Consider the following 22,649-nt stretch of genomic DNA (forward strand, 5'->3'; position numbering starts at 1 on the left):
CTTCCGCCTTCAGATAACTGCACTTCCGCTGTCGGATACCTCACTTCCGTCGACCGGTTGGGAATCCGGCGCCCGGGTGGTCCGGAAACGATTCTGGACCCGCGGCCATGTCCAGGGCCCGCAACCCCCTTGGATTGTGGGAAATGTAGTTTTTTGCCTCCGTAAGGCACCAGGCGGAGCTGAGGAACCGCGCGAGGACTGGGACCGAGACTCCTCTAACCGGAAGCTGTCGCCTTTCGGGCCCGTCGGGGCCTGGGCCAATGCAGAATCGGGGGCCGAGAGGACGCCAGGGGGCGCTGCGCGTAGGAACCGCCGGGTGGCCGCTGCCGATCGGGGCCGACTCGGGGACGGACCGGAAGTGCCTGAGGGCGGCCGCGGAAGTCAATTTGAGCCGCGTCGGGGTCGGGCCTGGGAAGGGTCAGCGGGAGACCTGAGGGCCCAGGACGCTGCGGCGGGCGGAGCCGGGGTCCCGCCGAGAGGGTCCCGGCGCCAGGCAGCGCGATCCGCGCGGGGGTGCAGCCGGGGAGGGGGCCGGCTTCCACGTTCTGGGACTTTTCTGTGGGTCCGAGCGCGACACCGCCCGCGTCGGGGGCTTGGGAGCCTCGGGGCGCGAGCTGTGTTGGAAGCAAAGTCCTCCTTGTGGGTTGGGGTTGCGGAGGGAGAAGGGAGGCGGGGGTCGCGGCGGGACCAGACGCCCCAGTCCCGGCCCGCCCGTGGCTGCTGAAGGCGCTGCCGCCTGACCTGAACGGGCGCCTGTGTTCCAGCTTCCCTGGGACCGGGGCCGCCGCCCACAGACCATGCTCCTGGGGCGCCTGACCTCCCAGCTGCTGAGGGCCGTTCCCTGGGCAGGTAGGGAGCCCCGCGCGGGCGGATGGGAGGATACACGCCTGGTCAGGAGTGCGGGTCCCAGCAGCTCCGCCGGGGCAGGGCCCGTGGCCACACACACACTCTTTCCCCTCTAAGCTTCCGAGGCGCACAGAGGGAACCTCAGGGGTTCAGGCCAGGAATGAGGTGCGGGGGATCCTCACTGGGACGAACGTGCTGCTCCCCAGCCCGACGGGCCTGCGTGGTCTCGCGAGCGGTGACTGTGGCGTCTGGTTTTCTGCAGGCGGCCGCCCGCCCTGGCCCGTCTCTGGAGTGCTGGGCAGCCGGGCCTGCGGGCCCCTTTACAGCACACCGCCGGCCGGCCCCGGTAGGGCCGCCTCCCTTCCTCGCAAGGGGGCCCAGCTGGAGCTGGAGGAAATGCTGGTCCCCAGGAAGATGTGCGCCAGCCCCCTGGAGAGCTGGCTCGCGGCCCGCTGCCTCCTGCCCAGACTGGAGAGCGGGACCGCAGGCCCCGTGGCTCCACCCCAGTCCTACCAGTGTCCGCCCAGCCCGATAGGGGAAGGGGCCGAGCAGGGGGATGAAGGCGTCGGGGATGCGCCTCAAATTCAGTGCAAAAACGTGCTGAAGATCCGCCGGCGGAAGATGAACCACCACAAGTACCGGAAGCTGGTGAAGAGGACGCGGTTCCTGCGGAGGAAGATCCGGGAAGGGCGCCTGAAACGCAAGCAGGTGACCGGCCCCCTGCTTGTTCCTGGGAGGGCAAAGTGCTGAGAACACGTTTATTTGCCACGAATTAACTGATGGTCCCTTCCTCTGCCCCTTGCAGATCAAGTTCGAGAAAGACCTGAGGCGCATCTGGCTGAAGGCGGGGCTGAAGGAAGCCCCCGAAGGCTGGCAGACCCCCAACATCTACCTGCGGGGCAAATGAGTCTGGCGCCGCCCTTCCCGCCCGTTGCTGCTGCGATCTCTAGTAATAAATGCTCAGAGGACTCGACCATTCCTGCTGGTCTGGAGCCCCTTTTGCCTAGTGTGAGGTCTCTCAGGATTGAGGCTGGTGCCAGTCCCAGGTGTTGTAGAAGCCTCGGGCTCCAGGGTGGCAAATTGGCCGTCCGTCTCTCTAGCTGGCCCTTGGCCGCCGTCCAGAGGGTGCCGGGCCTGTGGGAGCCCCAGCCTCGCTGTGAGTGAATGTGTGCTGTGGGATCACTGTGAAGAGAGCCCACAGCCCCTCCCTGAGTGCCACATTCCCTGGGGGAGGCCAACCCGGAGGGCAGAAGTACAAGGAAACAGAACTGGGGTTGAGGGAGCACCCAGAATGCACGGGGTGACTCAGGTGTATTTCATGAGTGGAGGGTCAGGGAGGGCCTCACTGGGAAGGCAGGAAAGGTCCTGGTACCACTGGTGGTGATGGATGGTGCCCACCGGGCTCCATGGACGTGAGCCTCCAGTGGCCCTCCGAGCCTTCCAGCTACAGGGCCAGGGTGTCGGCCTTCCCAGGCAGGTCTGCCGTCTCCTGGGGCTCTGAGTAGAGGTGGGGACTAAGCAGGAGGAGTTGGCCCAGAAGGAATTCAGGGCTGGGGGGTGGCTGAGGAAAGGCTCTTATTTACAGGGCTGGAGAATCCCTGGGGCTTAGGTTGAGCCATAGGCCTCCGGTGTCTCCAGGTTCCTCTGGGTGAAGAGGAGAAACACATTACTCCTTGTGTGTGTGTGTGTGTGTGTTTGAGACAGAGTCTCATTCCATCACCCAGGCTGGAGTGCAGTGGCGAGGTCTCAGCTCACTGCAACCTCTCCCTCCCAGGTTCAAGTGATTCTCCTGCCTCAGCCTCCCGAATAGCTGGGATTACAGGTACTCGCCACCATGCCTGGCTAATTTTTGTATTTTTATTAGAGATGGGGTTTCACCATGTTGATCAGGATGGTCTTGATCTCCTGACCTCAAGTGATCTGCCTGCCTCGGCCTCCCAAAGTGCTGGGATTACAGGCGTGAGCCACTGCGCCTGGCTGGAACACGTTATTTCTAAGAGCGGGGATGTGCAGGGGCCCTCGGACTTGGGTAGCAGGGCATGCGGTGGACACTGGGAAGGTGCTGCAGCCCAGTCTCAGCCGCACTGCCCCCAACAGCTCAGCGACAGGAGAGGAGCCTTTGCGTCCACCCCGGGCGGTTGAGTGGAGGCCTTGGAGCTGCAGCTTCTCCCACCCCACCCCGTGTGAAGGCTGGGCTGCCTCGCCAGAGACGTGGGGGTTTCTTGTTTAATGTCACAGAAATGTGTCTGAGTCTCAAACTTGAGTCCCTTGCCCATCAGACCTTGGGGAGGGCTTGGGCGCTGTTCCCAGTAGTTTCTCTAGAACAGGACGGACTTGTGGGTCACACGCTGTCCGAGGAGTCGGGCCCTGGACGTGCCAACCAGCGAGGTCAGCAGGCCTTGGCTGTGGGTCCCTCTGCACGGAGGGGTCCGGAGGCCCTAGCGGGTGCAGGTGCGCTTCCCCAGACCACCACACGGGGGCAGCAGCCAGGCTCCTGGGTCCAGGGCTGGGGACCAGGACAGGTGGCAGGAAGCATCTTGTGGGGCCCCAGCTGGGGTCACAGGCATCCTTCCTGTGTCTGTTTTCCCAGCTGTGAGTGGGGCAGGGTTCCCAGGGCCGAAACTCCTCCAGGTGAAGCGGAACCCGCTCAGTGCCAAGCCTGGCCCTGCCTGCCTCTCGGTGCCCTTGCCTGCCACTGGCACCCTCTGCAGAGCCGCTGCCCCTGCGTTTCCTTCCATCCCGGCCTTGGGAACTGCCCCGGGCTCACCTCCCTCATCTCTGTGTGAGGGAGGAGACGTGGGAAGCTGAATGCACCTGTCCAGAGTCCTAGCCTGCAGAGGTCAGCTGGGCAGCCAGTGGTGGGGAGCAGCCCTACCCAGCTCAGGTAGAGCCCTGAGACCCGCCTCGGGCCTGGCCTCCTCCACCCCTGCGTGGGGGCCGGCTTGGGGTGCTCCTGGGAGGCAGGTCAGCCATGGCTTTGAGCCGCATCTGGAGACATCTGTGGTTGTCAGTGGGAAGTGCTGCTGGCATGGGTGGGTGGAGGCCAGGAATGCTGCTACACACCCTGCACCATGAGGATGTCCCCACCACAAACCCATCAGCCCACATGTCAGCGGCGGTGGGTACCCCTGCTCCAGACGACACCATCCCGGTGAGGTGGTGCCTGAGCTGTCCACCCCAGCTCCCGCATCCCAGGCCCCTCCTACAGGCCTGCACCCTGCCCAGCCTGCAGCGCTCACCCTGCCTTGGCTTGGAAGCCTTTGTTGCCCAACCACAACCTTGGGAAGCAATTTTGGGGTTTTATTTTTATCTCTGTGGTTGCTCCCAGGCCACAAGAGGCTGTCCCTCCCCTCTTCGCGGGGCCTCCACCCTGTCCCGCCTGTGAAACAGGCACCCCTTCTCCCTGTTGCCTCCCTTGTTCTGGCCCTGGGCATCACCTGGGCAAGGGGATAGAGGTGGGGTGGGGTGGGCTGGGGGCCTGTGGAGCTGCCAGTGACCTACTCCTCACCATAGCGTGTCCTGGCGGTGCTCAGAGCTTGGGTTCCAGCCAGGACTTGGCTCTGCTGGGGATGGTCTTGGGCAGTGGGGATGGTGCCCCAGCCTCAAGCCCAGGGGTGGGATTCAGCAGTGGCCTCGGTAATGGGGCATGTTGGTGAACTCAGCCCCATGCCTCTTCCCCTGGCTGCTCCGTCCCTGGCAAGCTGATGTCTTCTGTGCCTTCCACTGGGGCCGAGCCTGGGGCCTGGGGCCTGACCAGCTGCAGAGCTATGGCTTCAGAGCTTTCATGGATCATGGGGAAGGCCCTCAGCTCCCACCCCCAGTGCCCACCCAGGGCCCTGCCTGCTTCAGATGTGTGTGTGTTGGGGGGCAGGGGAGCAGCACACGTGTGGGGCAGGGGAGCAGCACACGTGTGTGCCAGGGAAGGCCCAGAACCTCCAGGGAGCCGAGCTGAGTGCTCACTGTCCACGCCCTGTCTGAGGAGCATGCAGGCTGGTGGGGGGCAACGGAGAGACCCTCGGTGTGGAGCGGAGTCTGGAAGGAACCTGGCTTCCCTGGGCTGGACCAGGACCCCCCAACCTCCCGGGAAGGGCACTGGGAGGGGGAAAGAACACTCCTGTCTCTCAGGCTGGGGGACTCTGGGTCCTGTATCTGAATGCCATGTTTTTCTCATTCTTAGTTTACTACTATTTTTTTTTTGATATGTCGCCAGGCTGAAGTGTAGTGGTGCAATCTCAGCTCACTGCCACCTCCCCCTACCAGGCTCAAGAGATTCTCCTGCCTCAGCCTCCTGAGCAGCTTGGACCACAGTTGTGTGCCACTGTGCCTGGCTGATTTTTGTATTTTTAGTAGAGATGGGGTTTCACCATGTTGTTTAGGCTGGTCTCGAACTCCGGACCTCGTGATCTGTCCGCCTCGGCCTCCCACAGTGCTGGGATGACAGGCTGAGCCCCGCGCCCGGCCCGGTTATTTCACTGACCACTGATTAGAATTGGCCGTTTCATAGGCACAGACCCTAAGTACAGAGTTTAACCTGCCAGGAAGCCATGAGCCAGCCCTGAGTCTGTGTGATTCCTAAGCTTAATTGTAAAAATAAATTATTTTTATAAAAGTTATGCTCGTGGGCCAAGCACGGTGGCTCTCGCCTGTAATCCCAGCACCTTGGGAGGCCGAGGCGGGCGGATCATGAGGCCAGGAGATTGAGACCATCCTGGTTAACATGGTGAAACCCCGTCTCTACTAAAAATACAAAAAATTAACCGGGCATGGTGGCAGGCGCCTGTAGTCCCAGCTATTGGGGAGGCTGAGGCAGGAGAATGGCGTGAACCCGGGAGGTGGAGCTTGCAGTGAGCCGAGATCACGCCACTGCACTCCAGCCTGGGCGACAGAACAAGACTCCGTCTCAAAAAAAAAAAAAGTTATGCTTGTACGTGGCTAGTTTAATCATTTAAGAAGTCACCAGCAGGCACACTGACTCACCCCTGTCATCCCAGCACTTTGGGAGGTGGGAGCATTGCATGAAGCCAGGACTCCAAGAGCAGCCTGGGCAACATAGTGAAACCCTGTCTTTACAAAATAAAAAATTAGCTGGGTGTGGTGGTGGGCACCTGTAGTCCCAGCTACTCCAGAGGCCGAGGTGACAGGATGCATGAACCCAGGAGTTTGAGGCTGCAGTGAGCTGTGATTGTGCTACTGCCCTCCAGCCTGGGTGACAGAGCGAGACCCTGTCTCCAAAAAGAAAAAGATTCCTTTAAGAAAATAGCCGGGCATGGTGGCTCACATCTGTAATCCCAGCACTTTGGGAGGCCAAGGCGGGCGGATCACAAGGTCAGGAAATTGAGACCATCCTGGCTAACACTGTGAAACCCCATCTCTACTGAAAATACAAAAATTACCCAGGTGTGGTGATGGGTGCCTGTAATCCCAGCTACTCGGGAGGCTGAGGCAGGAGAATGAAGGAAAACGGTGTCTCTTCCCCCATCCCCACACCACCTTTCCCAGAGGCAATTTTAGCCTTTTTTTTTTTTTTTTTTTTGAGACGGAGTATCGCTCTGTCGCCCGGGCTGGAGTGCAGTGGCCGGATCTCAGCTCACTGCAAGCTCCGCCTCCCGGGTTTACGCCATTCTCCTGCCTCAGCCTCCCGAGTAGCTGGGACTACAGGTGCCCGCCACCTCGCCCGGCTAGATTTTTGTATTTTTTTAGTAGAGACGGGGTTTCACCGTGTTAGCCAGGATGGTCTCGATCTCCTGACCTCGTGATCCGCCCGTCTCGGCCTCCCAAAGTGCTGGGATTACAGGCTTGAGCCACCGTGCCCGGCCTTTTTTTTTTTTTTTTTTTTTTTGAGACGGAGTCTTGCTCAGTCGCCCAGGCTGGAGTGCAGTGGTGCGATCTCAGCTCACTGCAAGCTCCGCCTCCCGGGTTCATGCTATTCTCCTGCCTCAGCCTCCCGAGTAGCTGGGACTACAGGCACCCGCCACCACGCCCGGCTAGTTTCTGTATTTTTAGTAGAGACGGGGTTTCATCAGGTTGGCCAGGCTGGTCTGAAACTCCTGACGTCAAATAATCCGCCCACCTTGGCCTCCCAAAGTGCTGGGATGACAGGCGTGAGCCACCGCATCTGGCCTAGCACCTTCTTTTTCAGTGACTGTTTTGAAAGGTCATAATGATGTACTTCAGTGTGGATCTGTTTTCGTCCCACAGCAGCCCTCTCCTATCTGGAGAATCATCACTTCACTTCAGGAACGTTTTCTCTTGGGTTATTTTGTTGTGATTTCCTCCCCTCTATTTCTTCACTTTTTCTGAAGCTTCTTTTTTTTTGTTGTTGTTTTTGTTTGTTGAGACGGAGTCTCGCTCTGTCGCCCAGGCTGGAGTGCAGTGGCCAGATCTCAGCTCACTGCAAGCTCCGCCTCCCGGGTTTACGCCATTCTCCTGCCTCAGCCTCCCGAGTAGCTGGGACTACAGGCGCCCACCACCTCGCCCGGCTAGTTTTTTTTTTTTAGTAGAGACGGGGTTTCACCGTGTTAGCCAGGATGGTCTCGATCTCCTGACCTCGTGATCTGCCCATCTCGGCCTCCCAAAGTGCTGGGATTACAGGCTTGAGCCACTGTGCCCGGCCTGAAGCTTCTGTTCTATGAATTATTTTCTGTCTCCTATCAACATTTGACAGAAACGTTCATAGAAATGTTTAACAGAGGCCGGGCATGGTGGCTCACGCCTGTGATCCCAGCACTTTGGGAGGCTGTGGCGGGCGGATCACGAGGTCAGGAGTTCAAGACCAGCCTGGCCAACATGGTAAACCCCATCTCTACTAAAGATACAAAATTAGCTGGGCTTGGTGGCAGGTGCCTGTAATCCCAGCTACTCAGGAGGCTGAGGCAGGAGAATCGCTTGAAACCAAAAGGCTGATATTGCAGTGAGCCAAGATCGCACCACTGCATTTCGGCCTGAGTGACAGAGTGAGACTTCATCTCAAAAAAAAATACACACACACACACACACACACACACATATACATATACATATATACACACATATACATATATCTGTATATGTATATAAATTAGCCAGGTGTGGTGGTGCACGCCTGTAATCCCTGCTACTCAACTACTGGGGAGGCTGAGGCAGGAGAATCGCTTGAGCCTGGGAGGTGGAAGTTGCAGTGAGCCGAGATTGTGCCACTGCACTCCAGCCTGGGCGACCAAGGAGCCTCCGTCTAAACCAAACAAAGAAACAATCAAAAAAACAAAAGGAGGCTGGGCGCAGTGGCTCAAGCCTGTAATCCCGGCACTTTGGGAGGCCAAGACGGGCGGATCACGAGGTCAGGAGATCAAGACCATCCTGGCTAGCACGGTGAAACCCCGTCTCTACTAAAAAATACAAAAAAAAAAAAAAAAAAACCAGCTGGGCGAGGTGGCAGCGCCTGTAGTCCCAGCTACCCGGGAGGCTGAGGCAGGAGAATGGCATAAACCCGGGAGGCGGAGCTTGCGGTCAGCTGACATCCGGCCACTGCACTCCAGCCCGGACAACAGAGCGAGACTCCGTCTCAAAAAAAAAAAAAAAGGAGAATCTTTCTGTTCCCTCACCTTCCACTGTTGCTGACTGTGTTATCCGGAGCTGACCAGCATTGCCAGCAAGGGTGGCATCTGCTTTCTCTTTCACTGACCTAAGGCCCCTCCGATAAACTGCAGATAGCAATGGACCATAGTACCCAGGGGCGTATCTGGGATTTCTGACTGTCAGTGCCGCCGCAGGACACTGGATCAGCGGCATGTGACCACACCAGCACCTGCCAGTCAGCCCCAGGAGACCGAATCAGGGCCTGGGGCTCCCTTGCACCAGAAGCAGATGACCTGTGAGGACATTCCCCAGCAGATGCTGGCCTGGAGGAACTGTTCCGATTGAGAACTAGTGAGCCAAACAAACAAACTTGTTTTCCCTCAACCCTCAATTAGGCAAGAGCCACAGGCTGCAATGAATTATTCTTTTTTTTTGTTTCTTTTGAGATGGAGTCTCACTCTGTTGCCCAGGCTGGAGAGCAGTGGCTCGATCTGGGCTTACCACAACCTCCGCCTCCCGAATTCAAACGATTCTCCTGCCTCAGCCTCCCGAGTAGCTGGGACTACAGATATGCACCACCATGCCCAGCTAATTTTATTTCTTTATTCATTTTTGAGACAGAGTCTCGCTTTGTCGCCCAGGCTGGAGTGCAGTGGTGCGATCTCGGCTCACTACAAGCTCTGCCTCCCGGGTTCACGCCATTCTCCTGCCTCAGCCTCCCGAGTAGCTGGGATTACAGACGTGCACCACCATGCCTGGCTAATTTTTGTACTTTTAGTAGAGACAGGATTTCTCCATGTTGGCCAGGCTGGTCTTGAACTCTTGACCTCAGGTAATCCACCCCCACTCAGCCTCCCAAAGTGCTGGGGTTACACGTGTGAGCCACCGTGCCTGGTCCTTTTTTTTTTTTTTTTTTTTTTTGACGTGGAGTCTCACTCTGTCACCAGGCTGGAGTGCAGTGATTTTTTAGTCGAGATGGGGTTTCACCATGTTAGCCAAACTGGTCTCAAACTCCCGACCTCAGGTGATCCCCCCACCTCGGCCTCCCAAAATGCTGGGATTACAGGGGTAAACCTGGCCCTATTTTTAAATTTTTGACTGGGTGTTGCTATATTGTCCCAGCTGGCCTCCAAATCCTGGGCTTAAGCGAGCCTCCTGCCTCCACCTCCCAAAGTGCTGGGATTATAGGAGTGAGCCACCACGCCTGGCCAATTTTTCTATCATAATGCATACATCAAATTTGTAATTATAACTATGCTGGAAATGTCACATGTGACAGCCGACCTCCCTTGGTGAGGAGGGAGAAGCCAGGATGTGCGTCCTACGTGGAAGCCGTGGCTTGGCCCTCACCTGAGGCTGGTGTGACAGCTGCCCTACGAAGCGCCCAGCCGAGAACAGAGCTGGATGCAGAATCCCATAGGTGGAGTTTGGCCTTGCAGGTGGAGACACCAGTTACCTGCCAGGTAACTCTGGCAGCAAACTCAGAGTTCTTTGTTCCTGATTTTAAAATTGATGAGGCTGGGCACAGTGGCTCACACCTCTAATCCCAGAACTTTGGGAGGCCGAGGTGGGTGGATCACAAGGTCAGCAATTCGAGACCAGCCTGGCCAACACAGTGAAACCCCGTCTGTACTAAAAATACAAAAATTCGATGGGCACAGTGGCTCAATCCTGTAATCCCAGCACTTTGGGAGGCCGAGGCGGGTGGATTGCAAGGTCAGGAGTTCGAGATCAGCCTGACCAACGTGATGAAACCCTGTCTCTACCAAAAATACAAAAATTAGCCAGGTGTGGTGGTGGGTGCCTGTAATCCCAGCTACTCTGGAGGCTGAGGCAGGAGAATTGCTTGAACCCGGGACGCAGAGGTTGCAGTGAGTTAAGATCGCGCCACTGTACTCCAGCCTGGGTGACAGAGCGAGACTTCATCTCAAAAAAAAAAAAAAAGCCGGGCGTGGTGGCTCACGCCTGTAATCCCAGCACTTTGGGATGCCGAAGGGGGCAGATCACGAGGTCAGGAGATCGAGACCATCCTGGCTAACATGGTGAAACCCCATCTCTACTAAAAAAAATACAAAAAATTAGCCAGGCGTGGTGGCGGGCGCCTGTAGTCCCAGCTACTCAGGAGGCTGAGGCAGGAGAATGGTATGAACTCGGGAGGCAGAGTTTGCAGTGAGCTGAGATTGCGCCACTGCAATCCAGCCTGGGTGACAGAGCAAGACTCCGTCTCAAAAGAAAAAAAAAAAATAGCCAGGCCTGGTGGCGGGCACCTGTAATCCCAGCTACTCAGGAGGCTGAAGCAGGAGAATCGCTTGAAACTGGAAGGCAGAGGTTGCAGTGAGCTGAGATCATGCCACTGTACTCCAGCCAGAGCAAAAGAACAAAACTCTGTCTCAAAAAAAAAAAAAAAAAAAAGGTTGAATCTCGCCTGTAATCCCATTGCTTTGAGAGGCCGAGGATCGCTTGTGGCCAGGAATTGGAGGCTGCAGTCAGCCAAGATGTTTGCACCACTGCCCTTCAGCCTGGGCGACACAGTGAGACCCTGTCCTTTTGTTTTGTTTTGTTTTTGAGATGGAGTCTCGCTCTGTGGCCCAGGCTGGAGTGCAATGGTGCAATCTCAGCTCACTGCAACCTCCGCCTCCCAGGTTCAAGCAGCTCTTCTGCCTCATCTTCCGGAGTAGCTGGGACTGCAGGTGCCCGTCACCACGCCCAGCTAATTGTTGTATTTTTAGTAGAGACGGGGTTTCACTCCTTTTTATTTTTTATTTTTTTGAGACGGAGTCTCACTCTGTTTCCCAGGCTGGAGTGCAATGGCATGATCTCGACTCACTGCAACCTCCACCTCCCGGATTCAAGTAATTCTCTTGCCTCAGCCTCCCAAGTAGCTAGGATTACAGGCGCCCACCACCACGCCTGGCTAATTTTTTGTATTTTTAGTAGAGACTGGGTTTCACTATGTTGACCAGGACGGTCTTGAACTCCTGACCTCAGGTGGTCTGCGCGCCTCAGCCTCCCAAAGTGCTGGGATTACAGGCATGAACCACCTTGCCTGGCTTAGATTCTGTGGCTTAAAACAAAAAAAAAGATTACAGAAGGTGGCCCTGGGGCCTAAGGTTGTGATTCTGGAGCGATGTGTGTGTGCCAGGTGGTGGTTCTGGACGATGTGTGTGTGCCAGGCAGCCGGTCTCACTGCATTTGCATGTTTAGAACAAGCCAGATACTACTCGAGAGGAGGCAGATGGTTTGTGAAATGTTTCTGTATTTTCAAATCTTCTTGTCTGTAGTTTCGAATCACAATGTCTCAGTGCAACAATTATCCTTCACCCCGTCTCAGTAGTGGTCTGTCTCTGTTGTCCAGGAGGAGGAGACGCTGGTGGTGGAGGGCGGCTCTCCTCTTCCGGGCCTTCCCACAAGGGATCTGGGATCCACAGACAGCCCTGCCTCCCCGGGGCGGCAGGAGGGGGGACTCACACACATGCAGGCGATGGCTGCCCGGAACACTGGTCAGGATCAGCAGGAAAACAGTCAGCCAGGGACGTGGCCGGGAACAGTCGCCACAAGTGGCTATAAGGGATTAACACATTTTCTTTTGTTTTTGATAAACAAGTTTATTTGTAAATTTAGTCATCATACATAACTAACCAAAACTTCAATATATTTTGAGACCCCCTTGGCAAGCTATCTCCATAAAAGTGACTTTCCCAGGAGAGTGACCAGATGTGACTGGCCGACACCGTCTTAGCCCGCAGGGATTCCTGATTCCTGGCGAAGGAGCCTCACGTCCCTCCCCACAGTGAGTTTTCAGAATCCAAAGGCCGTAGGAGAAAGAACGCTGGCGGTGTTTCCTCTTAGAGGGGAGAAACTCAGCCTGGGTAGGAGACCCAGCCCCACGCCTGGAAGTCGTGCCAATGCTTCCAGTGTGCGCAGCCGGTGTGGCGGAGGAGAATATGGTTTGTCCTGGAGCCTGACCCTGTCTGTGTTGGTGTCAGCAGTGGCCACCCCCCAACATACACACACAGGGTCCGTGGCTTCCCAAGACCACTCCTGGCAGCCCCGCCGCTGGCTGCGCCTGGAAGCCGCGTCCTCAGGCCTTGCCTGGCATTTGCTGACACAGAGGTTGTGCCCTTGGGTCCGTCCGTCCTCACCCCTCCAGCCTCGGCGCACCCCACCCTGTCTCATTCCCTCCCCCACACTCAGCACAGTCCAGGAGGCTGGGGTCCAAGAGGGCCACGGCCGGCGCCCGGCTTTGTGCTGAGTCCCCAGTGCCCAGCAAGCCGGGCACCCAGGAGGTGCTCAGCAAACGCTTCGGAATGATGGGAAGTGGGACTCTTCACCCATCGATGATCCACTGCGCAGCCACAGGTCCACGTCTCTGTGTCTTTCCGTGTGTGTCTGTTTCTGTGTGTGGACCCGTGTGTATCTCCGTGTATCTCTGTGTCTTTGTGTGTGCTGCCATGTGTGTCTCTGTGTATCTCTGTGTCTCCGTGTGTGTCTCCACGTGTGTCTCCGGGTGTGTGCATGTCTGTGTGCGCACGCTCATGGGAGTGAACACGGGCTTGGCTGTGCTGCTTGTGGTTCTGAGTGCCTGTGGTTTTTCTTCCCAATGAGCCGGGCTGCCTGGAATGTCCGAGCCACCAGGAATGGCAGCCAAGATCAGGTCCTCCGTGCGGACAGTAGGGCCAGCTGACCCCTCTTGCTCCACCCCAGCCCCTGGAGGAGGGGCCCAGAGGAGGGTCCAGGGTGCTGGTTTGACTGGGGGCTTAGCCAGAGCACGGTGATGCCAGTGGCTTTGTTTTGTCCTGGTTTGTCCTCTTCCCTGGAGGGAGAAAAATGCCAGGCCAGGCTGGGAATTAAGTCACACACCCACGGCGCTGCAGAACCCCCCACCCCGCCCCCCCAGCGAGCAGAGGCTCCGCAGTCCCGGCCCAGGAAGGGGCAGGAGGGGCACAGGTCAGTGGCCCTGGGAGGAGCAGGTGACCTGGTCACTGCCGGGCCTGCTCTCCTCCGTGGCTATTTCCTGCTGAGGGCCGGACAGGGAGGGGCAGGGAAGGGGCCTGGTGGCCTCTTCGGCCTTTTGCTCCTTGCCCAGGGTCCCAGGGGGGTCAGCTGCCCCCAGGTGGTCCTGTCAGAGGTCAGGGCCCTCTCAGACGACAGCCTCTGGCCTGCATCTCAGCTGGCTGGGCTCCCGTAAGTGTGGCTAGAGACCACTGCCTGGAGAGGGACGGCCCTGCAGAGTGTGGTGAGCCCTGGCCTGAGGCCGTAGTGTGGACCAGGCGCCCCTCTCAGCCCTGCACCTGGAGCCGGGCCCTCCCAGACCCAAAGGCCAACCCTGCCCCCCATCAAACTGCTGTCCTCCTCCCTCCACGGGGAGAGAGGGACCGGGGAGAGTGACGGAAGAAGCCAGAGAAGGAGACAGAGACGGCAGAGGCCAAGGCCCCAGGGTGTGCAATGGAGACAGACATGGGCGGGCGGGCAGCTGCCAGCACTAATACAAACCAGTTGGAAAAACAGGAGGAGAGGCCAGCAGAGGCCTCGAGGCCAGCCAGGTGGGGCTTGTTTTTCCAGAATGAAAGGCCCAGGGAGGGAGTGGGGGTGGCGGGATGTGTTCAGCCCTGAAGCCAGTTTGGAAAGGGCGCCTCCCGGGCCAGGACCCTGCTGAGGAAAGGGTCTGACCGTGCCGGGCCGGGGTGGGGGTCTTGCATCCTTATGTTGGCCCGTTGCCCTCACACCCTCTCACTGGAGCAGCAGAGCCCCCTCCCCTTGCCCTGAGACCAAGACTCTGATCTGCACTGGGCTTCCCACTGTCTGAGGACTTGGGGACCAGAGCAGGGGCCAGGGTTAAGCCCCCCACCCCGGGGCCCCCGAGGCCTTTAAGGAGTGCTCACTCCAAGTGGGTGTGCCGAACTACTCTCTGAGGGTTTCTTGTGGTTGTGGTTGTTCAGATTTTTTTTTCTTGAGGTTTGCTTAATTAGAAGGAGTTGGGTTTGGTACACAGTGCAGGCTCTGTTATTTCGCATTTGTTTATGTGACTTTTTAAGTTTTCCCAGAGTTTCAAATTTGTGCCTTCTGTGGTGGGGATCCCACTCTCCCCTTCCTCCAGGGGCCCTATAACCCGGCACCTAGTTTCAGGGACACCAGGCTGCGCCCTTAAAGGTGGGCAGCCCCAAGGGACGGGGCCAGCAGGGGAGAGGTCTGCTCACCCCCAGGCCTCCCAGTGCTCAGGGCCCCCCCTCCCTGGCTGACTCTCCAGGTTATAAAGGGGACTACTGACCGGCAGCATCCATCATCCTGTCTTAAGAGAACCCACTGTGCCCCCCAAAGGAGACGGGTACCAAGGTCACACATGGCCAAAGGTTGGAGCTGGAAGGGCCATTTGGTCTAAAGGAGGGTACCAGGGTGCACAGTGGGTGGGGGCAGTCTCAGCTCCAGGAGGCCTTTCTGGGGCCTGGAACAGGCTGAGGGGAAGACCCTGCCCCGAGGTGTCTCACGTTGGGGGAGGCCAGAGGTGGGGCCAAGCGGCCACTCACCCAACAGTCCCAACCCCGCACCACAGGCCCGGAAGGCTCCCAGCTGTGAGACACGCTCATGTGGTCTCAGGGGCCCACGCCCTCGGACCTTCTTGTCCCTCCAAGGGTAGGGTCACTAACCCCTCCCCAGGCCTGACCGTGAGGGGCTGGGCCTCTGCTCCCACACTGCCCCTCCCCAGCAGGCCAGCGAGGATGGGGGAGGCCAAGGGGCCCGGGAGGAGCCAGAGGGGCGGTCCCCAGACTGTAGACAGGCCCAGGGCTCCGTGATGTCACTGCGGGTGCTGAGGGGGGGAGGGGGTAAGGCTGTTTTTCTGGAGAGAGTCTTAGAGCCGAGTGGGACAAAGCCTGGGTGGGGCGGGGGCCATGGCGCTGCCGTCCCGAATCCTGCTGTGGATACTTGTGCTTCTGCAGAGTGAGTGTGGGGCCCCGGGAGGCGAGTAGGGGGCAGCATGTGGGGTGACACGAGTCCGTTTCGGACAAAACTGCCCGTCTGAGCTTGGGCCAGGAGGGGTGGGAAGGCCCCACCAGGGAAGAGGATGGGTCTAGGGGAGCTCGGGAGAGCTGCTTGCTGGAGGGTGCGATGTCTTCAGTGAGACCTTGGCCAGCCTCCCCTCGCTAGGGAGCTGGAGCCCAGAGGCCCAAGAGGGCTGGGGGCCCAGGCAGGGTGGCGTCTCCATCAGGGCCCTTCCTGCACCCCCTCTTGCTGGGGCTCCGTTTAGGGAGTGCGTCAGTGATGGGGGGACCTGAGAACTGTGGGATCTGTTCCAGCCCCCGCTCCCAGGCCTGGGCTGGCCTGCTGACCGAGCACATTCCTCTGGGAAGCTCCCAGGCCCTCAGCCACATCTCCAGGGCAGTTTTCATGTAGGATCTACGGGAGGGAGAGCAGCCCCCAGTGATCAAGAGACACAGGATGGAAACACAGTTTTGATCACCCACAGGCCCTGGGGTGCACAGAGTGCTGGGAGGCCAGGAAAAGTGAGAGACAGGGACCCCCAGGCCAACCCTTTACTGGGACCACGGTGTTCCGCATACAGGTTTCCCTCAGGAATTTTTTTTTTTTGGACGGAGTTTCTCGCCAAGGAGGCTGGAGTGCAGTGGCGTGATCTTGTCTCACTGCAACCTCCACGTCCCAGGTTCAAGTGATTTTCTTGTCTCAGCCTCCCAAGTAGCTGTGACTATAGGTGCCCACCACCACCACGCCTGGCTAATTTTTGTATTTTTAGTAGAGACCGGGTTTCACCATGTTGGCCAGGCTGGTCTTGAACTCCTGACCTCAGGTGATCCACCTGCCTCAGCCTCCCAAAGTGCTGGGATTACAGGCGTGAGCCACCGCGCCTGGCGGTGGAATTTTAACTGGTAGGTTTAAGGCAAGCGGCACAAGCCCCGTGGGGCCATGCTAACTGGAGGGCGTCTCGGCGGTGTGGCTGCACATTCCATGTGGGGCGTGGAGTCCGTGTGGACATGGGGGGGGTCACCAGGGGACACTGTGTAGGGTGGGCGTCTGGGTGGATCAGCTCGAGGAAAGGGGATGTGAACTGGAAACTGTCCCAGGTGACGGCCCCGCTTCCAATCGGAGGAAGTCCAGCCTAGACTCAGTGGATGCTGAGGCAGCTTAAAATGATGAGAGTTCCCTGCAAGCAGGAACGCGGGCCTGTGGGGTGGCGGCTGGGGTCACCACCCACGTTCAGCCTTCAGGCCTCTGCCCTGTGGAAGCACCTCAGGAGCTGCGCTGAGCCTTGGGTGTGGTGTGGGGTCCCCAGAGTCTGAGGCTCCAAGGACCCTTTGGGGACTGGGGCACAGCCCTGGAGGGAGTGTGGGGGATCCCACAGACCCAGCCTCGTTGGTGCTCTGGGTGACTTGGCTGCAGCCAGCTGGAGTGGCCCCAGTGACACCCCAGAACCGGCTGGCTTCGGGCCTGGCCCTGGCCTTCACCCATGCCCTGGCTTCCCCACTCCCCAAGGGCAGGTGCCGTTCAAAGCCCAGCAGGGTGGCAGGGAGGGCGATGCGGGGCTGTGTAGAGAGGCACCCTCCCGGCACCGAAGTGGGTCTCACAGCACCCATTTTGTCTGGGACTGCAGGAGGGACCAAGGGGGCCAGGTGGGGCTGTGGGTGGCCTCACAGCTCACTCCTCTCATTCCAGGCTCTGCTGTCCTTCTGCACTCAGGTAAGTGACCCTGGCCCCAGCTGTCCACCCCCACTCCCCCTCAGCCCCTCCTATCTTGCCAGGCCTGCCCTGCGGGGGTCCTCAGCCCTTCCCCTCCCTCACTAACCCCCTCCCCCACAGGGCCCTCGGGGGCCCACCCCTCCCCCACAGATGCCCCCTCGGCCACCGGGAACCTCCAGGGCCCTGCCCCTCCCCCACTGACTGTCCTTCCCCAACAAGGGCCCTCAGGGACCTGCCCCACCCCCACTGAGTCCCCTACCCACCATGGCCCTCCGGACCCACCCCTCCCCCATGAACTCCCCCTCCCCAACCAGGGCCCGCAGGGGGCCGCCCCTCCCGCAATGATTCCCCTTCCCCCCACATGGGTTCTTGGGGGCATACCCCTCCCCCATGACGGGGCTCCGGAGCCCACACACCCCACAGATGCCCCCTCCCCCACCAGGGTCCCAGGGACCCTCCCCTCCCCCACTCACTCCCCCACCCCCACCAGGGCCCTGGGGGGGGGCCGCCCCTCCCCAGTGATTCCCCTTCTCCCACATGGGCCCTTGGGGGCATGCACCCTCCCACGGACTCGCCCTCCACCACGAGGGGCCTCGGGTCCTAGGGACCCTCCCCTCCCCCACTGACTCCCCCTCTCCCATCAGGACTCCCAGGGTCCGCCCCTCCCCACCGATTCGCCTCCCCTACCAGGGTCCTCGGGACCCTCCCCTCCCCCACTGATTCCCCCTCCCCCATCAGAACCCTCGGGTGCCCCTCCCCTCCCCCAATGACACACCTTCCCCCACCAGGGCCCCCGGGGCCTGCCCCTCCCCCACGGACTCCCCTCCCCCACCAGGGTCCTCGTTGCCCGCCGCCGCTGGCAGCTCCGTGGTGTCCGAGTCCGCGGTGAGCGGGGCGGCCGGCGCCCGGGCGGTGCTGCGCTGCCAGAGCCCGCGCATGGTGTGGACCCAGGACCGGCTGCACGACCGCCAGCGCGTGCTCCACTGGGACCTGCGCGGCCCCGGGGGCGGCCCTGCGCGGCGCCTGCTGGACTTGTACTCGGCGGGCGAGCAGCGCGTGTATGAGGCGCGGGACCGCGGTCGCCTGGAGCTCTCGGCCTCAGCCTTCGACGACGGCAACTTCTCGCTGCTCATCCGCGGTGCGGGGGCCGGGGCCGCGGGGTCGGCGCAGGGGGGCCGGGGCCGCGGGGTCCAGGGCACCGCGAGGCTCACGCGCGGCTTCCTCCTGGGTGTGCAGCGGTGGAGGAGACGGACGCGGGGCTGTACACCTGCAATCTGCACCACCACTACTGCCACCTCTACGAGAGCCTGGCCGTCCGCCTGGAGGTCACCGACGGCCGTGAGTGCGCCCCCCCGCCCCCCACCCCCCGCCCCCGCCTGGGCCCGCGCGCCGCTGACTGCGCCCCCTCCGCAGCCCCGGCCACCCCCGCCTACTGGGACGGCGAGAAGGAGGTGTTGGCGGTGGCGCGCGGCGCGCCCGCGCTCCTGACTTGCGTGAACCGCGGGCACGTGTGGACCGACCGGCACGTGGAGGAGGCGCAGCAGGTGGTGCACTGGGATCGCCAGCCGCCCGGGGTCCCGCACGACCGCGCGGACCGCCTGCTGGACCTGTACGCGTCTGGCGAGCGCCGCGCCTACGGGCCCCTTTTCCTGCGCGACCGCGTGGCCGTGGGCGCAGACGCCTTTGAGCGCGGTGACTTCTCGCTGCGCATCGAGCCGCTGGAGGTCGCCGACGAGGGCACCTACTCCTGCCACCTGCACCACCACTACTGCGGCCTGCACGAACGCCGCGTCTTCCACCTGACGGTCGCCGAACCCCACGCGGAGCCGCCCCCCCGGGGCTCTCCGGGCAACGGCTCCAGCCACAGCGGCGCCCCAGGTCCAGGTGAAAGGCCGCCCCAGGACCCAGGAAGGCGGGAGCCCACCCCACTTGGGGTTGCCCTGCGCCCGCTGTCCCTTGCCGGAGGCCTGCGGAGCCCAGCAGGGGCCGTGGCCCGGGTCGGGGCACAGGTCTTGCTGATGCCTGACGCCGCCCCCACCCCGCGTCCCCCGCAGACCCCACACTGGCTCGCGGCCACAACGTCATAAACGTCATCGTTCCCGAGAGCCGAGCCCACTTCTTCCAGCAGCTGGGCTACGTGCTGGCCACGCTGCTGCTCTTCATCCTGCTGCTGGTCACCGTCCTCCTGGCCGTCCGCAGGCGCCGCGGAGGTGAGGCTGCCCCGGCAGAGCCAGCGGCCCCAGGAGACTGAGGTGGGCGGGAGGGCGGTCCTCTGGGCTGGGGGACCTGCAGAGGGGGCGGCACTGCCCCCAATGTGAGTCTCCTTGCCAGGCTACGAATACTCGGACCAGAAGTCGGGAAAGTCAAAGGGGTGAGTACCCCCTCCCAGCCCTCCTGGGGATCAGGGCCCCCTCCACCCCACCCAGCTGTAACCTCCTCCCACTCTCATCCTCCAGGAAGGATGTGAATTTGGCGGAGTTCGCTGTGGCTGCAGGGGACCAGATACTTTACAGGAGTGAGGACATCCAGCTAGGTGAGGCGGTGCTGGGACACCAAGGCACTGGCGCGGCTGCCAGGCCTGGGCTGGGAAGTGCATCGTGGGAGAGGGGACCTCAGCCTGCTCTCCTCCCACAGATTACAAAAACAACATCTTGAAGGAGAGGGCGGAGCTGGCCCACAGCCCCCTCCCTGCCAAGTACATCGACCTAGACAAAGGTGAGTGGGCTACCTCAGCCCACCTCAGAGCCCTGCCCATCCCCATTCCACCTCATCCGGGACCCCCAAGGGCAGACACCAGCCAGGCCCAGGGCCCCTGCCACCTCAGGCTCAGAAGTCCCTGGGGAGTCCTGCTGGGGGTCTGCCCTGCGTCTCCCACTGTGATGAGGGTGGAGAACAGACGCCGACCCGTTGGCGCCTTTGGCTTCCAGGGTTCCGGAAGGAGTACTGCAAATAGGGTGACCCTGGGCTCCTGGCTGGGCCAGCAGCTGCATCTTTCCTGTCTGTGCCCCTCCGGGCATCTCCTGATGCTCCCGGGCTCACCCACTTCCAGCGGCTGGTCCCGCTTTCCTGGAATTTGGTCTGGGCATATGCAGAAGCTGCCTCCACATCCCTCTCCCAGGGGTTTGGTGGCAGCATAGCCCCCACGCCTTCGGCCTTTGCTCACGGGTGGCCCTGCTCACCCCAGACACAACCAAAATCCCACTGATGCCCATCATGCCCTCAGACCCTCCTGGGCTCTGCCCACTGGGGGCTGGAAGACATTCCTGGAAGACACTCCCATCAGAACCTGGCAGCCCCAAAACTGGGGTGAGCCCCAGGGCAGGAGTCCCACTCCTCCTGGGGTGCTGCCCGCTGTCAAGAGCTCCCGAGGGCTCCTCCGCCTGTACCACGCAGGACTCCAGGCACCATCTGTTTTCCCCAGGGACCTGGTGACTTTGTGAATGCCAGCCCTTGCCCCTCTGTGCTGCTTTGGGCCACCTGGGGCTGCATCCCCCACCCTTTCTCTGCTTCCACCCCTACCCTAGCCTTGCTCTCGGCCACCTTGACAGTCACTGGGCTCCCTGTGACTTCTGACCCCGACACCCCTCCCTTGGACTCTGCCTTGCCTAGGCTAGAGTCTAGGGCTGGGGCCACATTTGGCTTCTGTACTGGCTGAGAACAGGCGAGGGGGTGAAGGTGGCTTGGGGTGGCCTATGTTGCCACTCTCAGCACCCCACATTTGCACCTGCTGGTGGACCTGCCACCATCACAATAAAGTCCCCATCTGACTTTTAGACTTGGCCCAGGTATGCTACTGAAAGTTCCTGTCTCCTAGGGGTGGGCAAGGCACGAGTCTGGGCCTGGGAATCCCCACGTCTTCTTCATCTCCACCTGAAGCCCCTGACATCATCTCATTCCTTGGGCTGAAAGGTCTGGGTCTGGGTCCTCTGGGAGTTGGTGTCCTGGGAAGGGGACATTTGAGTTAGTTCTGTGTGGCATGCTTCTGGTCGTGGAGGAGTTCATATTCCCTTGAGGGCTGACCTGGATGTGGGGAAGGGGGACGTGGTGGTGGCTGTGAGGACAGAGAGGAGACCGTGGGAGCACAGCTCTGGGTGAGGAAGAGGGATGGCGAGCCGAAGTAGTGGGATTCGGGTCAGACATTTGCAAAGGGGGCGGGAGCAAGGAGGCTCCGGCAGAGACAGCCCGGGGCAGCAGGGTGGCTCCAAGAGTCCTCGCCAGGCCAGCACCGATCTGGCCCTAGAATCCTTTCCCACTCAGGCATCAGCATCGGGCACAGGATCTCAGCACAAGTTTGGGTAGTGGGACGAGTGGCGGGATTAGGAAGGCCAGTGGCCTCGGCTCCTAGCAGCACAGACCAGCGACTAAGTGCTGCTTCTTGAAGCCGGCATCACCACCCAACCCCATCCTCCTGTCCTCCCAGGAGTGGGGGTGGGAAAGGGTGATGGTTGCCCACAAGATCCCCACAGCAGCACAGGTTGGGAGCAAGGGAGGCTGGTCTGGGGAGGTGTGGCTTGAAAATGCACCCCCTTCTGGCCTCACCAGTGGCCACACCATCACTGGACAAGGCCGCTCCTGGCAGGGACCCAACCAGACCACATAGGCACCAGCACTTGGACTGGCCTCAGGCTTCTGGCTTCCAGCCTCTCTTGAGACTTGGGCTGAGGAACCCTGCACCTGTGTGGTTCCTCCCTGCTCTGTGGCCACTTGTGTCTAGCCTGGGGAACAGGGGTCTGGCCCTCAGGGCAGGTACGGGCTTCCTCCCTCCCTGGGGCCTCAACAGATAGCCCCTCGTAGGTCTCCCTGCCTGGCTTCCGACCTCTGGGGAAAACAAGGGCTGGTGGGAAGGTGGCCCAGGCTCCAGGCAGAGGGGGCTGGCGGCTGAGCTGGCCGGGCTAGGCTGAGCGGACGCCACAGCTCTCCCGCTAGAGCCGGGGTGCAGGTTCAGGACCCCAGGCCCAAGCTGACCGTCAACCACCGCTGCCTACACTGATGGGTTTCTCTCCGAGCCGGCGCAGCCCCGGGCATGGTCAGGGCCGGATAGATGCGAAAGTCCCAGACTCCCGCCGGCTTCCTGCGGGCAGGGCCCAAGGGGCCCCACCGCGCCGGCCCCGTCGAGGCCCCCTCCTCCCTCTCCCCGTCGCTCCAGCCCCGTCCAGGCCCCCGCCTCACTCTTCCCATCCTGGGCCGCCCTCTAGTGGCCTCCGCGCTTCCTGCTGGGGTCGGGCTGGGAAGGCCTCCAGCCCCGCGGGCGCCGGAGCAGCGAGCGCGGACGCCCCGCGGCCTCAGGGGAAGGCTCGGAAGTCTCCCCTGCCCTGCGGAGGACCCCAGGACGAAATCCCTCCCGCCGCCGCGCGCTCCGACGCCTCCGTGCACGCCCGCGCCCACGCGCGCCCCGCATCCCCTCGGCCTGCGGTCGGACCCCGCGGGACCCGGCAGAGGGCATGCGAGTCGGGAGCCTTCGCGGGGACGCAGAGGGACCGGTCGCCACCTCAGCGCCGCGCACCCGGCGTTCCCGAGGTCCCTCCGTCCGCCCCGATCACCCTGGCGTCCACGGGCCCAGA

At 60.9% G+C, this 22,649-nt stretch overlaps 2 protein-coding genes across 7 annotated transcripts; both read left to right on the forward strand.

The window, feature by feature from the left end:
- The first annotated feature begins 26 nt into the window (after positions 1-26).
- Positions 27-1,824, forward strand: AURKAIP1 (aurora kinase A interacting protein 1). 5 transcript variants are annotated; one of them, XM_033228755.1, is made up of 4 exons: positions 27-401; positions 765-849; positions 1,109-1,554; positions 1,652-1,824. In XM_033228755.1, the coding sequence occupies exons 1-4, from the start codon at positions 261-263 to the stop codon at positions 1,751-1,753; spliced, it is 774 nt and encodes a 257-aa protein (XP_033084646.1). In that variant the 5' UTR covers positions 27-260; the 3' UTR covers positions 1,754-1,824. The 5 variants fall into 5 exon arrangements, with proteins under 5 accessions (XP_033084646.1, XP_033084649.1, XP_033084650.1 ...); XM_033228758.1 differs by having other exon boundaries at positions 27-316; XM_033228759.1 differs by having other exon boundaries at positions 288-417.
- Positions 1,825-14,438: 12,614 nt separating this feature from the next.
- On the forward strand, positions 14,439-20,861 carry MXRA8 (matrix remodeling associated 8). 2 transcript variants are annotated; one of them, XM_033228775.1, is made up of 10 exons: positions 14,439-15,336; positions 17,065-17,088; positions 17,924-18,226; positions 18,325-18,426; positions 18,502-18,972; positions 19,143-19,298; positions 19,420-19,459; positions 19,545-19,621; positions 19,705-19,803; positions 20,016-20,861. In XM_033228775.1, the coding sequence occupies exons 1-10, from the start codon at positions 15,288-15,290 to the stop codon at positions 20,039-20,041; spliced, it is 1,347 nt and encodes a 448-aa protein (XP_033084666.1). In that variant the 5' UTR covers positions 14,439-15,287; the 3' UTR covers positions 20,042-20,861. The 2 variants fall into 2 exon arrangements, with proteins under 2 accessions (XP_033084666.1, XP_033084667.1); XM_033228776.1 differs by having other exon boundaries at positions 14,442-15,336; positions 19,723-19,803.
- Positions 20,862-22,649: the final 1,788 nt, after the last annotated feature.

The sequence above is a fragment of the Trachypithecus francoisi genome, unplaced genomic scaffold (assembly GCF_009764315.1).
Source record: "Trachypithecus francoisi isolate TF-2019V2 unplaced genomic scaffold, Tfra_2.0 Lachesis_group12, whole genome shotgun sequence".
Taxonomy (NCBI): Eukaryota; Metazoa; Chordata; class Mammalia; order Primates; family Cercopithecidae; genus Trachypithecus; species Trachypithecus francoisi.

Coding starts and splice junctions, on each gene's coding strand:
- AURKAIP1 (XM_033228755.1), top strand. CDS start 261: ATGCAGAATCGGGGGCCGAGAGGACGCCAGGGGGCGCTGCGCGTAGGA. Junction 402..764: donor TCAATTTGAGCCGCGTCGGG/GTCGGGCCTGGG, acceptor CCTGTGTTCCAG/CTTCCCTGGGACCGGGGCCG. Junction 850..1,108: donor GAGGGCCGTTCCCTGGGCAG/GTAGGGAGCCCC, acceptor GGTTTTCTGCAG/GCGGCCGCCCGCCCTGGCCC.
- MXRA8 (XM_033228775.1), top strand. CDS start 15,288: ATGGCGCTGCCGTCCCGAATCCTGCTGTGGATACTTGTGCTTCTGCAG. Junction 17,089..17,923: donor TGCTGTCCTTCTGCACTCAG/GTAAGTGACCCT, acceptor CTCCCCCACCAG/GGTCCTCGTTGCCCGCCGCC. Junction 19,299..19,419: donor CGTCCGCAGGCGCCGCGGAG/GTGAGGCTGCCC, acceptor TCTCCTTGCCAG/GCTACGAATACTCGGACCAG.